The following is a 16,488-nucleotide window of genomic DNA, read 5'->3' as shown; positions in this document are numbered from 1 at the left end:
TTATTTGATTGAGTCTCATCCTCAAGTCTTGTGTTTATCCCTCGGGATAGATACAGGATTTGAGGTAGAGCGCTCTTTCATTTAAACTGTGAAAAATATGAGATCAGTTTGATTTCATATTTTTCTAAAATTATATATATATACGTAAATTAAAAAGTCCTTCCGAAGCGGGCGACGGGATTTCGATTCCGGCGACCGACAGCTTCTTACGGGCGACCCCCCAAACATAACTTTCTTCTTTTAAGTGCCGACATTAACTTATAAAGTTAATTCAAGTTGTTTTTTATAACCAAATTAATATTCACGCCTTTGTTAACCACACCTACTCTCATGGCCTATATCTAGCACAACATCACAGTCTAACCAATGGTAGCATGAAATGCACAAGATATGATCCCATACATTATTTTTACCCTTTTAGGAAAATCAAAACAAAAGCCCCACACCATCTCACTGGTTATTTGAGGCAGTTGCAGCTCATTAATAAGTTATCACGCAGCAACTGTGCCCAGGAAGCTGTGTGCATAAACTCACTATCTGTTTGTTTTTCGCAGTTTTACGACAGTTGTACTGCATTTGTGTCTAAACAAATGATTTTTCTGTCCTTGTAGTAGTGTTGTTTATAATAGAACCAATCCTGCTAGCACATTTCATACTTTAAATAAACATCCAGTTTGAATGTACAAAATGAAAATATACACCTCACAAAAAAAGTGAGTTAACACAACAACAAAATTAAAAAAGGAACTATAAAAATAAAAATTAATAATATGATAATATTATTTTTAAAATGCAGTTGGTTAATGTCGCGAGATAATCCTTCCTCCAATGAAACTCTCCACGTATGTTCACTATCGGCGATGGAACCCTCGAACCAATATGCCCACCTAAAGAAATCACAGTACTCTGTTTTTTTCCTTAAATAACAGTAAAATTGTCTCTCATAGCTATGTGGTTGTCTAGAAGTAAGCAGATAACATTGCAGTCTATAATAAAGTTTAATACTCTTGAGGTACCAAAAGTTCTCGAGCTCATCTTTTCTGAAAGTTTAAAACCACAAAACAGAAATTCTTAGATGCAACGTTAGTAATAAAGAATAGTATTAGTAAACCAACAAATTTGTGAAACTGTGAAGTCTCTCAAAACAGAGTGTAAACCAACGAATTTGGCACAAGAAGAAAACAACAGACCTTATCAAAAAACGTTCTTGGTTGCCTTTAAACCACATAATATTGAGCTCATATGTGTTGCATATGCATATCACCTAAAAGGGAATCTAAAATAGCCTCAAAAGTCATAAGTCTAAAAAATGAGAGGAACTTGATTGCCATCAATGGGATTTCATACGTGTCAAGAACCAATAGCAACATATAGGTCATCCAGAAGAACCCATAAGGTTGAATATCTCATCATAGACTTTCAAAACAAAAAATAAAACACGTAATAAAAAATTACATTACATATTATAACCACTGTTGCCTCACTGGCCATCCAAGTGAGAAAAAATAAATGCAAACGAACTGGAAATAAAAGGATCTCTACATTGAGATTCAAAATGGTTATTGTTGCATAAAGCATCAATACAATAAACAATAAATTATTTCACAACACATTGCAAATAAAATAACAAAGAAACAAACATTTGCTCCATTCAACCGCCAACGATAGCATTTGTAATTCGCTCTCTCAACTCTATTATCTCCCCTACACCTTTCTCATCCTGTCTGCAAGTCTCAGGCATATTACTTTCAGTCTGTCATAAAGATTGTTCTAGATGATATTCATATGCTTTAGCATTCATCAGGCCTATCGAAATCAATGTCACTGCGTGAAAGATGTTGTTGAATGTAGTTATGGAGAGTCGTTGTAACAACCACATTTTTGTGAAACGGTTAAATTGACATATGTTGCGGAATGACCTATTTTTTCTTCCAAACTACAAATATCCTTTCAATGACACCGCGTAAGGATGTGTCTCTTGTTAAAAAATTATTTCCTACATAGACAATATTGCTAGCTCTTTTAAAATCAGGAATATGACATTTAGTATACGGAAATGGTTTGTATAAGAGGTATCCGACATCAACCAAATAATAATTATCTGACAAAAATATAATAATTAGTATTGCAGGGAAAAAAAGTTCTCATTTGTTCAAACTAAAACAAACCAATGGGTGGATGTGGAAAGTTGTATTTATGAGTTCTTATAAAAAATTTGAATATATGATTGTCGTGTGCACTATTTTAACAACCGGCTATAACAAAAGTGAATCACATGTTAAAGTCATATACAGTCAATGACATTTTGTGTTGATGATCTGCATCGTCTGATCAATTCGATCTTTTCGTTAGTCGACAAACGTGCATCCGCGTGTATTCCGTCGGTTGCTTCAATACAATCATAAACCCCATTTAACAAGGGTATATGAATTACTATGTTCATTTGAATTCAAAAAAATATGAATGAATGGAATTACCTTAAAATATGGAATGTCTCTGGTCTTTTGAAATCTCAATGAAGGTCGTTTCTAACACCTCTGGAAGTCATCCTAACGAACTCATGAAGTTCATGATTTCGATATAGTTCTTCCAAAAATTCAATGAATCTAGGCTATCATATGGAATATATTGTTAAATCTTATTGGTTTCCCTCCCCCTACAAGGAACTCTCCAACCAACGTATCGCCTATGTATGTTGATGTCATACACGGAGAGCAAGCAATATATGAGTAGAAGTACATATATATTAGGCATAACGTAGCTGCAATTCTTGTTCTGCATCTTTCTTTATCCATATTATTCATTATTTATGTAGCTAGCACATAAAAATATCACGAAATTAGCTAGAATCATAACATGTTTTACTCAAAAAAAAAAGAAGCTTTGAAAAACAATTAACAAGTGTACGAGAAATAAAATCGGAGCACATTACAGGTGGCATAAATACTGTCATCATGGAAAAAATAAATAAAATCTCCAACAAATAAAATGAAATTCATGCATCTCGATTGTCATGAAATAACTTAAATAATTTATCTGTGGTCAGGGGTCATGTTATAAAGAACTATCGTCGGGTTGAGTCTTCAAGAAACTTCATAGAGAACAAGTACAACATGACCTCGTAAATTTCTAGAGTTGCTTCCAGAGTTTGGATTACTTGTTGAATAAAAATTGTTTGTGATGTGCTAGGGTCATTGGTACGTGAAGTAACTACGAGATTTGACTTTTAATGAAAACTGCAACATCTTTCTTCTTTTTCTCAACGCTAGGATGCTTTCATCGGCTAGTGGATTTGACTTCATCGAGGTTCAAGCTGGGGGCCTTCATTAGAGTCAGTTGTTTTTTCGGCATCCACGTGCTCAGCTATGCCAAGAAAACCTCCCTCATTAAAGTCTCATGCATGATCACCCTTTGTCACGACTCCACCAAACATATGATCCAACCTCTCATCCAGTTCAAGTTCAATGCAACTAAATTTTTTTTTTTTTTTTTTGCATTTGCCATTACCTACAAAGTAAAGGAAGATTGATATGTTGATGCATTTGAAGAGAACATAGAATTGATAAAAAGACTGGAAATTTCATAAATTCTCATCTCGAATCTCTCGGCCCACCATTCTTCTAAAGCAACAATTGTTCGCTTCGGATCTCAACCTAAGCCCGTGAATCTCTCTTCAATTTATACCAAAATTTTAAATCCTTTTTTAAATTATCTATTTTGTTTTTCAATTGCATCCGAACGCATTCCGTTATTGTGCTTTCCTTGAACTTCATTTTAATATTTTGTCAGCCGTCCTTGTTAAAATAGGTCGTTGGCCTATTTTCTAATTTCATCTCTTTGAGGCAAAGGTCGCAAAATATTAGTTTGACATCTTTATCCCACGCGACAAACGAACCGATTTGTTATGTCTTAGTCATGTCGATACTAATATGAAAAAAGCTAAACAACATAAATATTTGCCGAAGAAAACATAAAGTTTCATTTAATATATAACAACTTGAAAAGGCAAATGAAAAGAAATGTCACCACCAAACCACAACAACATCACTACCACTATCAACATATCATCACCACCACCATATTACCAACACCACCTCTAACACCACACCTAAACCACTACCACACCAACACCACTACCACACCACACAGCCACCCAACATCACCAGCACGTTACCAACACCACCATTATCAAAAATCCATTATCACCACACCATCATCAAAAATCCCTTATCACCACACCATCACCTCCACACCACATTACCACCACCACCACCAACCCTAACACACAACACTACCACACCATACAACCAACACAACATCAACACCACCACCAACACCACAATATCAACACCACCACCACTTACAAAACCACTAACACCACACCATCACCTCCACACAACATCATTATCACCACCTTCACACTACACAAACACCGCCACCAACATACCACCACCTCCTCACCACACCAACACTACCACCATCAACCCATCACCAACATGCCATCAACATCACAAATGAATTGAGCATGGCGAGGCAACCACCACAATTTCGGGCAACCACCACAAAATCATCACCACATTTTTGGGACAGCAACACCAATCATCACCACAATTTTGGGCAAATACAAAATACACAACAAATGAACCACCAAAAAATCACAAGCACCATTTCGGGCAACCACCACCAACCATATAGAACCATCAACTGAATAAAGCACAGAGAACAAAAAAAAAAATCCAAAACCCAAAATCCCAACCTCAGAACTTCAAACCGCAAATGAGAAAGCCACAAATCGCAAAGAGAAAGTCACAAACCGCAAATTAACTTCAAACCGCAAAGATAATGGCAAAATAATACCGTGGGAGGACGGAAAGCATAGTAACCAAATGGAACCGGAGATCGGAGAGAAGAGGGAGAAGATAAAGGAAAACCTTTGCCACCGAAGCCACGGATCGAAGAGAAACGAGAGAGGTGTGAGAGAGACGCGTTAGAGACACAAGAGAGAAGTGTTACCTTAGGGTAGAAGAGACACAAGAGAGGGGAGAACACGATACAAGAGAGGGGAGAGAGGGGAGAGAGAGGAGAAAGGGTAGCGACAAAATAAAATCGTGAAGAAACGCGAGTTGCGAGGTTGAACCTGTAGCCCGCGTTTACCCAGGTTATGCCAAATTATCATCGTGTCGCGGATTCCAAACAACATATCCAGAGTTTTCAAAACTCACCATGCCAAAAAAGCTGCCCCAAATGGGCCCTACGTGTTACCTTTTTTCCCATTCTCTCCACACACTCAATCTCACACTCTTTCAATCTCTTTCTATCACTCACTATAATCCAATCTTTCATTGACTTGAGAACAAATATAGGCTCGCTTTGAACTACAAGGTCCCCTTAAACGATGCAACTAATAGTGATTGACGAGAATGCTTCAATCGGGCTAGGCCAACTACCACCGCTAATTAAGTAGATCTGGTTCCATAAAAAACCCGAAATGATGGAAATTTGAATCCTGTCCAAGTTTGTCATCATCCCTCCCCCATCAACTCTAAGCTAAAGCCACTATATATTCTATAGTTCAATTGAATTGTTGCTACTATAACCTTGGAATTTTAAGCAAACCAACTAGCCTTAATCAAAAGTTCCCTCTCATAACAAAGAGCGATAATTAATCAAAAGGCCTTATGGTTATAAGAAATTCAAAACCAAATCTAAATAGCCTCTCAAAATGAGAGTAGAATCTCATATTCTATTAGCCTTCTAAAAAATTTTAAAGCATATAAACACCAATCAAAACTTACTACCATTATTTTGAACAAACGTTCCTTATCAGACTTTTCCTCACTAAAGCCGTGATTAGTTTCAAACAATACAATTTCAGCAAGGTCAATTCAATCTTGCTTAGAAAACCAATTCTCGAACTTGATTAAACAACCAATGATATTCATTAGACTATTCAAAGAATCAAAGTTACTGCCCCAACATCTGAAAATTTTGTTAACTTATTTAAATGTCAATTTCTCCATCAGCTTGTGTCACATATATGATGTTGAAAGATAAATAAGAACTGAAGAAATACGAAGAGCACTAAATAAATCCCTCTATAAAAAGTATAATATATTGTCCCACAGAATCAGCACCCCTTTCTAATGCAATGAAATCACCACGAGGGAAAAATGGTTCAGCTCAAATATAACATATAGATAGAACAATTGAAATTAAACATTGACAACCAAAGGCATCAACAAGGCTCTCACAGTCATGGCCTGGCCCGGATGCTTGGAATTTCCAATATGGAAATGGAAGATTGGACGGTGAAATTAAAATTTTCTTATTTTATTTTCTATCATTAACAGTTTACAAACAAATTGAAAGAACCACTAATTACTAAGTATAATGAAGCTTAAATCTTAAACATCGAGACTCTTTTTGGCATAAAGATGGAATTTCATCATAAACTACAAAGTTAAACAGGCTCGCATGCGGGCACTCAAAGGATGGTTAAACTTCTAGGAAACTAAACCATTGAGGAAACTCTGATGCCACTAGGCCTAAGCAGACAATGTCTCGATGCTTGAGAGTTCAAGCTATTATAATGGTATCAGAGTATTACATCAGCCTGAAGATGTGAACTAAGTTCCAAAAGAACAAAGTGTTATGTTGTGATAGCCACCCTCTTGAACCCAAGAATAGACAAAGTACCACATGGCGGAAACCACCACTTGAATCTGTAGAGACGCCTCTAGAATCCTATATGCCGGATTGATGATTATGGGCTTAGAGCACTAAAGGGGGTATTTGGTTACTTAGTTGGGAGAGATTGTGAAACCCCTTAAATAAAATAAAGCCAAACTCTTAAAAATCGAGAAATCATTTTGGTATAACAGTAGAATTTCATCATAAATTTCAAAGAAGTGTGCTCACATGGGAGCACTTCTAGAATGGGGTATTTGAGAAGTTACATCACAGGGGCTAAACTGATGCCACTAAGCCAAAGTAGACAATATCTCGATACTTGAAAGCTCAGGCTATTACACCCACTAAATTTTATAAGACGTCAAATCAAGATGATACTTTATATGCTCAAGATATTGACAATTTCTTGCTAAGAAATAAAATATAGAGAACGATCAAAATTGTAATGCATATATTAAATAAAAATGTATTGGAAAAATCAAAACAAATTGTAGTAACTGGTAAAAAAAATACCTATGTTGCCCCATCATTTGATAGAGTAGCCCACGCAAGTGATATGCTTTAGCAAACCTATAAAATAGCTCATGCAACACGCAAAGGAAAACATAAGAAAATCATGCATAGTAATTATTTGATCAAAATTTGGAACTAAAACACTTCAAAAAGAAATAAAATATACATTTGCCAGTATTACCTTTCATCAACAAGTAATACTTGCTCAAGGCACTGTAATGCTTTCTCTGGATTTGCCAGATCTTGATAAAACTGCGTAGTAAGATAAGCATTTGCTGGTAAATTAAAATGAACAGCAACGGCCAAAAAAGATATTTATTCCATAAAAGGTGAATCTCCATATTAAATGCTTTGTATGACTTTAAAAAATTCATTTTATTCAACTAAATGATTCATTTTCTTCAACTAAAATATTCACTTTCTTCAACCAGTTCAAAAGAACATATTATATCTTAGAAAAATAAAAGAGAGAAAATTCCAAGAGAGTTAATGTGTATTGTGGAATGGAAGCATGAAAAATTAGAATTATGAGTGGTGTAAAATAAAGCATATATTTAAGAAGACATAAAAAGAATAAAACATCAAACTTAAAACTATCAGGATACATACTTAAGACTAGAAGTTATTGATACGGGTGTGTCTCCCATGCAGGTTGTAGGACACTGTAGCGACAACCGCCAAACCGGTTCATGCTAAGGAAGGAGAGAGGCCATACAATCCTTTCTTGAGGGGGATTTGCTGCCTAACTTAGAGGGTCCACCCTTAGCTAACCTAGTAGTATATATGTCGTTCTCCTGTGTTTAAGTCAGTTTTTATTTCAAACTTCTGTCAAGACAGCACCCAGCATCTAGGACTTCCCCTCTAGGGTTGTATCCAAAGGCAAGAAGATGCTTCGGCTGTAACTCGTCCTGAGGTGATTTTTATCCACCATTCTCGGCATCTCCAGCCTTCATCCGAGCCTCCCCGCCTGTTGTCTCCCTGCCGCCAGCCCTCCCATTTGTTATCTCCTTGCCACAAGCCTTCCAACCTGCTAATCCCTTTGCCGCCAGCCCTCCATACCTGCGGTCCTTTGCCACCAATCCCTCCTACCTGTTATTTCATTGCCACCAGCTGCCCCTCTACCTGCTGCCCTTTGTCGCCAAAAAGCTTCATTTGCCACAACCACAGCCCCCCACCCACCTCTCTTATTGCAGCCTTCCAACACCTTTGAATCCAGCCATAGTTTGGTGTCTATGTTGTGTGTTTGTTGCCGTATTTCCTTTTCACTTCGACTTTTAACCACTTATTTGTTCCGAGTAATAATATTTGTTTTTCCTATTGTGGTTTGGGTTAACCTCAATATCAATTACATTTCTAATTAAAAAAAAGCTACATTTTTAAACAAGAAGTTATAGAGGTAATTGTATCTATTCCCCAACAGTGCAAGAAAATGGAACTAGAGCACGTTTAGACATTAGGAAAAAGGTAGACGCAAATAAACTACCTGAGCGAGATGGGTCCATGCCTCTATATAACTTTTATCAAGTTTTATTGATTTGAGAAGCGCCACTTCAGCTTGACAATTCTCACCAATATGAAACAAAGCAAGCCCCTAAGCCAAAATTATTTGAAACTTGAATATTGTAGATTTATTGAATCAGCTGAATTAAATAGTTCAATAGACAGCAGGCAATGCATAGTACACAAAGAAGTAGGCTCATTACGCTTAAAATAAGATCGCAAGCAATTAGATTGGCAAGTGCATACATACTTGAAAAAAAAAATTAAATCAAGAAAGTTCTAATAAGTTTTCAAGTGAGGAAATATGCAAGAACACAATAATTTGATTAGTCACATGTGGTTGATAAAGTATACTTGGAAAATTTTAAGATAAATTTTTTCATAAAGTTCAAGAGAGATATCTGGCAAAAAACACCACAAAAAACCATAAAATAATCAGAGAACCAATCAATGTGTACTCAGTTTCCCTTATAGATTGTAAATAATGCTAGATTGTTTTGTAAAACACCAATTTATAAGACGGAACAGCAAAGACATAAAAGAGTAATTAAACAGATACAGCCTAAGCATGGAACCTAAAGTATAAATTGCAACAAAATGAACTTTGGGTTCGCAGAAATTGGTGACAGACAGAAAATTTGCTGCGGGGAAATTACCGGAGAGCAATCTGAATTGATCACTAAGACCACGCAAGCAACTTTTATAGATAGATACCACAAATAATTTATGAAAAAACAAATCAGCATTTGGACAATTAATGTTCTCTTCCATTAGATGCGAGAAGCCACGAAAGTATATGTTGCAAACATAAATATGTCAACCACAATGAAAAAGACTGGTTCATCTACGAAAGTATGGCATTAGTATGGCATTCACTGTTCCAAGTTACTCTTGATATTGTTCTAACTTCTAAGTACTAAAAAACAGACGAAATAGAAGGTGGTCAGCTGCACATACATGCAACAAAAAACTTGTGCAACCAAACAAAATGCAACTCCCCCATAGGTGTTCAATGGGACATTATATCATGATTTTCAAACCAAAAGACAACGATTAGGTATGACTAATGATATGTGATACCAGAATTAACCAACCTGCAATAATGGAAGCAGAGATTATTAAGCAAATAATTAGGGTTACAATCAAGACTTCAAAAAGAACTGAAAAAGAAAAAAAAAGCACAATAAACAACAATATCTGGCTAGGGCCGGGGAAGGGTATTCATGGGAAGCTGTGAAGACTAGATGGTAGGTGATGGATAGCGCTAAAGGTGGAGGTGGTTAGGGGGAGCAGGAGAAGATAGGCTAGCGGTCTGAATCAGAAAGGGGAAAGGGAGGGGATTCTCGGATGGTTGTGAGGAGGCATGGGGAAGAAGAGGTTGCAGGGTGGCCCGGAATAGGAGATGTGGGGGAAGGAGGAGGTAGGGTTGGCAGCTAGGAGCAAGGGAAAGGAGGAGGGGAGAGGGTAGATGGCTGGTTGCTGGAAGGGAGAAAAGGGGGGAAGGTATAGCAGCCGGTGGAAGGTGTTGGAAGGGGATACCAGACAGATGGTTGGGCAATTAATGGTCGACAGCTGTAGGCCGGTAGGGGAAGCACTGAAATCAAGGGGAATCGTCACCACCCTAATGCAGGAAATAGCTAGAGCACCACATGTCCTCGGATACAACCCTAGCAAAGGAAGAGAATCCTATAGACAGCAAACGGAAAACAAAACATAACCTCTCCCTAGACTCAAGAAATATGCATATTAATCGAGGATAGATAGGTTGGAAAACGAAAAGAAGAGGGGGAAAACTTGGGCGGTAAGTATCGCCCAAAAAAAGGAGCCGGTCCAGCCTCCTGCTAGACTAATACTTTGCTAGACTTGAACAATTGGTTGATTAAACCCAGCAAGCTCTCGCGTCAGTCTCTCAGGTTTGGGAGAGCTTCAACTTCATCTGTCAAAGCTTCCATATCATCATAATACGATGTCAGGTATGCAACATTGAACGTGGCTGAAAAATTATAGTCCCCTGGCAAGTCGATCTTGTAAGCATTATCATTTAACTTTTGGAGTATTCTAAAAGATTCGTCTACTATGGGCATGAGTTTTCCAAATACTCGTACTAAGAATCTTTCTTTCTTCGGTCGAATCCACACTAAGTCTCCTTCATTAAATGTGACCTTTTTTCCTGTCTTGTTCTTTTGTGCCTGTTAAATGTGACTCTGCTTAGTGATCTCTTTTCTGACTTCTTCGTGGAATTTCTGAATCTTGTGCACTCGTTCCTCTGCATACTCACTAATCTCTGATGTCGGCGGGAGTGGATTCTAGTCTCTTGCGTCATCGACAACCCAGTGTTTGTGCGAGCGTAGAAGAGAAGCGTGAGGCACTCGACGCAACTTCCTACGCCCTCGATTGAGCAAACCGAGGAGGGAGAAGCATTTGTGCCATAGTTCTTCGACGAAGAAGAATGAGAAGTGTGAGCCGTTTCCTACCTCTCATGTAGCTTGTAGGATCGACCCGAGTGCTTAAGGAGAAAGAATGGCTCGCGGGATCCTTCAGAGTGTGGGAGAACTCCATCGAGCTTGGCTTGTTTCAAACATTTTAGGGCAAGGAAGAGGATTATAAGGTAAACTATTATTTTATTTAAGTCCTTAATAGTAATTGATTTAAATTAAATTATGAAATGTAAATCCTAATTAATTCAATTAATTTTCCAAACATTCTAATGTTTGATTCTTAAAACTTTAGGAATTTTTTACATGGAAGCTAAGGTAGAGGAAGAAGGGGAGGAGTTCCAAGTATAAAGTTTATTTTTTTTTAAATTAATTGTTATTCTCCTAAGTAATAAATATTAAAATGAAATAAAGAAGCCTAAATTTAAATTTTATTTAGAATTAAATTACTATTAAATTTAAGTCTGCCCAAATGAAAATTTAGAAACTATAACATAAAATTGATTTAATTATTGTCATTATATGTATTAATATTAATGAAATGTTCTAATAATCAATAAATTGAAAATTTCACAGGAATAAATGTAATTTGATTATTTCTATGAAACTTTCAAGTAGGCTGAAATTTGAAATGAATATATTTAATAACAATAGTAAAGTTAGAATTAAAATAAAATATTAATATAAAACTAATAGAAATTAAATTGTTCTTATAGTTGAGTAAGCCAAAAGATTAGATTTGAATTGACGAAAAGGACAATTTGATTGCATTGTAGAGGAGGGTAAATATTTTATTTTATAATAGTTATGCTATTTACACGAATTTTTATTGTTTTCCAAAGTTTCTTTTAAAATGTGAAAATCAATGTTTTCTTTTAAATGTTAAATGAAAGAAAATGAATAAAATATAACAAACACGCGCATATGGGAGTCACTCATAGATAGTATTGGCATGAGAATGAAAATTTGTGCATGAAAATAAAAATAAAAATAAAAATAAAAATGAAAATGGTCGTCTACGTTTATAATGGGTTTAAAAAGGTTAAACATATATTTTAGAAAATTTACGTTTAGATAGTGACTCTCAATAATGAAAAGTGTAACAAAAATAAATGAAAGTAAATGAAACATGTTTCTTTACTTTTCCCTTTTACCGCACAGTCTTTTACTTTTTATTACATCTTTTTAAAATATTTTAAAATAACAATTATTGTAATTTAAAAACATTTTCCCACTCAGTATTTTTAACTTAAACCTTCAGTTACTAAAATTTTATAGGAAAACCGGTTGTAGACTAGATGGACCTAAAGAAGTATGTGTACATACATTGTAGAGCGCAAGTTTATAGGTATTTTAGTTTAGTTTTATGTTATGTTAGATGTAAATGTTTAAATATGAATAAACTGTTGTAATTATAAGTTTTATGAAATAGAATAACATTCTTGTGCTTCGGATATTATTGTAAAATGAAACTGCTATACAGTTTTCCTTAGTCTGACCAAGAGTCCCCGCCTCGGTAGCTCCAAGCTGTCGAGTCGGGTCCTGCCAAGAGTGGTATCAGAGCACAGTTTAGGGCAATAAGACGGCATATAGAAAAGAGACATTAGGAAAATCATTAATAATTATTAAGATAATTAAGTAGTAATTATAATGTCTATGTTCATAATGTTAAAATTTTGGTATTTCATGGGAATTGATATTGATCCGTTGGACACTGATGGAAATAATAGAGGTAAAAGGTATTAATCCTCCATCCAGAGGTGATAGCGTCCTTATGGAGGCTTTTACTCAAATGATGGTCGCAGTTACACGACTTATTAGGATTCTCAGGCCCGAACGAGTGGTAGGGGAACAACGCAGATGGATAAATACCTAAAGTTGTTCTAGAACATGCAGCCACCACTATTTCAGGACCAAGAGGACCAGTTGAGGCAGAAAATTAGATTATGCGAGTGAAGAAAATCATTGATGTTTTGTCTTGTTCTTATGAGATGAGGATCACATTAGCCACTTTTGCTTTTGAGGGGAAATATAGAGATGGTGGCACAGAAAGCTGCAGAAGGCAGATGCAGGATTAGTTTGTCAAGCTCGAACAAGACGATTGTTCCATTATGCAGTATGAGGCTGAGTTCATGACATTGTCCAGGTATACACCTCAATAATCCCCAATGCTGAGGAAATGTATCATCATTTTCTATCAAGATTGAAGGATGTCATTCGTCAGCATTTAATCCCTACTCTATATTTGTGGAGAGGACCAAGAAAATAGAGATTGAATTACTGACTATAGAAAGACATAGATTTTTAGAAGAGAAGAGATGATAAATCAAAATCGGGAAAAGCCACTTAGTTTGTCCAGTCTAGGCAGACTATCATGAAGAAGTCTCGACCCAACAGCTATGGTACTGATAGCGGCACTTGCAGCAGCAACAATTGAACCACCTGTGTCAAGTATGGAAGGGCGCATAGAAGAGGGTGCTCGTCAAACACCAACACCTATTTTTAGTGCCATCACTCCGAACACATGGAGAGGTCATGCCCTACCTTAGGCCAGAGACCTCAGGTTGATGCCTGAGTTAGTGCCCCCCTTACTCAGAGGACCTTTGGCAGACAAAGGTCAACTGAGTCGCCAGGATCAGCTCAAGCTCTAGGTCAGACCCACCAAGGTGTACAACCTAGAGTATATGCACTGACTCAGCAAAAAGTAAATAATTCACCTAACGTCTTTATAGTTATTTATTTATTTCAACAAATCCGCCAAATCTTTATTTATATTTGGAGAATTTTACATTCTCCTTATTATATGTTTTGAATCTATTCAAAGCAAATCAGTCGAAACTTTATCTGATATCGGGATATCACATTTGTTTCTCTCTGAAGAGTGTGAAATCCAAAGGATTGGAATCATTCAAAATGTCTGATGGCTTATTTCTTCAGTTCTTCTATGTAATGGGTCTCATATAATGGCTGATAGAAGATGTTATGTGAATCTGACTATCAGTGATAGAAGCTTCAAGACGATTTTGTTGAGGTTGCCACTAACTGAATTCGAAGTGATCCTAGGGATGGATTGGTTATCCATTTCTTTCAAAACTATTGATTTTTCTAAAAAGATAATCAAATTCAATATCCATGGAAAAGAAGGATTAAATTTTATCGAAGATAAAAGTTTTATCAATGATGATATCCAATTTGAAGGCATGTAAATTGTTAGCAAAATGGTATCAAGGCTTCGTAGCACAAGTTATTAAAATAGTGAAGGAACCCAAGAAGTTGGAAGCTATACTGATACTAAAGGAGTACCCAAAGGTATTCTTAAATGATTTGTCGGGTTTGCCTCCATGAAGATAGATATTTCCTTATCAATTTAATACCAGATGCAAAATAGTGGCGAAAGCACCTTATAGGATGGCAATCAAAGAATTACAAAAATTAAAAATTTTATTGCAATACTTATTGGAGAAGGAATTTATCTGGCCAAACACTCTCTTGAAGAGCCCCAATGTTTTTTTTTAAGAAGAGAGATGGGAGCTTAAGGATATTCCTTGATTATTGAGAATTAAATAAGCTCACAATCAACAACAAATATCCTCCGCCAAGAATTAATGAGCTTTTTGATCAGTTAGAAGGGGCAAACGGTGTTTTCTAAAATTGATATACACTCGGGATATCACCTATTGAGAATTAAAGAAGATGATATAGCAAAGACATCTTTCAGCACCAAATATGAGCATTATGAGTTTGTGGTTATGCCTTTTGGGTTGATAAATGCACCTGTAGTTTTTATGGACTCGATGAACAAAAGCTAAACCATTTCTGGAGAGATTTGTGATAATATTCATCAGCAACATTTTAATATATTCCATTGATTAGTCCCACTACACAAATCATCTTCATACCGTTTCGCAGATATTGAAGGAGAATGAGTTATATGCCAAGTTGTCAAAGTGTGAATTCTGGTTGAAGAGCATAACATTTTTTGGGGTATATCATTAGAAGTGAAAGCATTACACTCGACCAAAATAAGGTTAAAGCGATAGTTAATTGGCCCAAACAAATACTATTACAGTAGTTCAGAGTTCTTTTTTTTGGCAGGTTATTACAAGAGATTGATTGAGGGGTTCTCACAGAACGTGATGACATTATCCAGATTGATTTAAAAGATGGTGAAATATGAGTGGACAGACTGTTGTGAGGAAGCGTTTCAAAAGTTGAAGATGCCCTTGATGACAACTCTAATATTGCCTATTCCCTCAAGAAAAGAAGGCTTTCAGATTTATAATGAAGTATCTTTAAGGGGATGGGTGTGTGCTTATGCAACACGGGAAGGTAAATGCTTATGCCTCTAGACAATTAAAGAATCCTGAGAAAAATTATCCGACACACGATCTAGAACTAACAGCTGTTGTATTTGTTTTGAAAATATGACGGCATTATTTTTATCATCTCGAGTGTGAAGAAATCACTGATCACAAAAAATTAAAGCATACTTTCCCTCATAAGGAGTAGAATTTGAGGCAAAGGAGATGGCTTGAGTTATTTAGGTATTATAATAAGAATATCCAATATCACCCGGAGAAAGTTAGTGTTGCGGCAGACGCGCTAAGCAAAAAGGCAAGTCACAATGATAACTAGGTAATTACACAGTAAGAAGAACTTATTAAAGATATGGAGCGATTACAGTTATTAGTAGTGACACCAATTGATAAAAGTTTTGCACTGTTGAATCAGATGTTAATTCAGCCAACTTCGAAGGACAGAATATGATATGCATCACTACATGATGCAGAGTTTTAGAAATATTATACCAAGTGAACGCAAATCTATTAGAGAAGTAAGGGATCGAGGAAGAAAAGCTATTGAGGTGCAAGAAAAGAATTTGTACACCTTATTTGTGTAAAGAAATCCTACATAAAACACATTATTCAGGATATACGATACATCCAAGAAGCAACAAGATGAATCAAGAGCTTAAAAGGTCACTCTGGTGGCCAAGATTGAAGTGCAGCATAGCAGAATTTGTAGCAAAGTGTCCTATTTACAAGAGGGTTAAAGCTGAGCATCAAAAGCCTAATGGGCTATTACAACCGTTGTCTATATCAGATTGGAAATGGGAGGACATTGCCGTGGACATTGTGACGAGACAACCGAGATCAAAGCAAAGTCGAGATTTTGTATGTGTGATTATTGATCGTCGGACCAACTCAACACATTTCTTGCTTATTAGACTGATAGATGCTACAAACAAGTTGGCTAGAATTTTTATTGATAAAATTGTACAACTGCATGGAGTCCCAAAGTCTATTATTTCAGATTGAGATGATAGATTTAGATCCAAACTGTGTAGGGA

The 16,488-nt window shown here is 36.2% G+C and overlaps 1 protein-coding gene across 3 annotated transcripts in view; it reads right to left on the bottom strand.

The window, feature by feature from the left end:
- The window catches only part of LOC110028840 (suppressor of RPS4-RLD 1), a 152,095-nt gene that overhangs the window by 83,781 nt on the left and 51,826 nt on the right, over positions 1–16,488 (bottom strand). For all 3 annotated transcript variants that reach the window (XM_020730853.1, XM_020730852.1, XM_020730854.1), the window contains 3 exons: positions 8,687–8,794; positions 7,385–7,455; positions 7,204–7,260 (listed from right to left, as the gene is read on the bottom strand). In XM_020730853.1, coding sequence (XP_020586512.1) covers positions 7,204–7,260; positions 7,385–7,455; positions 8,687–8,794 — 236 coding nt within the window. The remainder of the gene's footprint in view (positions 1–7,203; positions 7,261–7,384; positions 7,456–8,686; positions 8,795–16,488) is intronic.

Source organism: Phalaenopsis equestris, unplaced genomic scaffold (genome assembly GCF_001263595.1).
Source record: "Phalaenopsis equestris unplaced genomic scaffold, ASM126359v1 Scaffold000533, whole genome shotgun sequence".
NCBI classification, from domain to species: domain Eukaryota; kingdom Viridiplantae; phylum Streptophyta; class Magnoliopsida; order Asparagales; family Orchidaceae; genus Phalaenopsis; species Phalaenopsis equestris.
The sequence above is the reverse complement of the archived record's forward strand: the minus strand, read 5'-3'. Positions and strand labels throughout refer to the sequence as shown.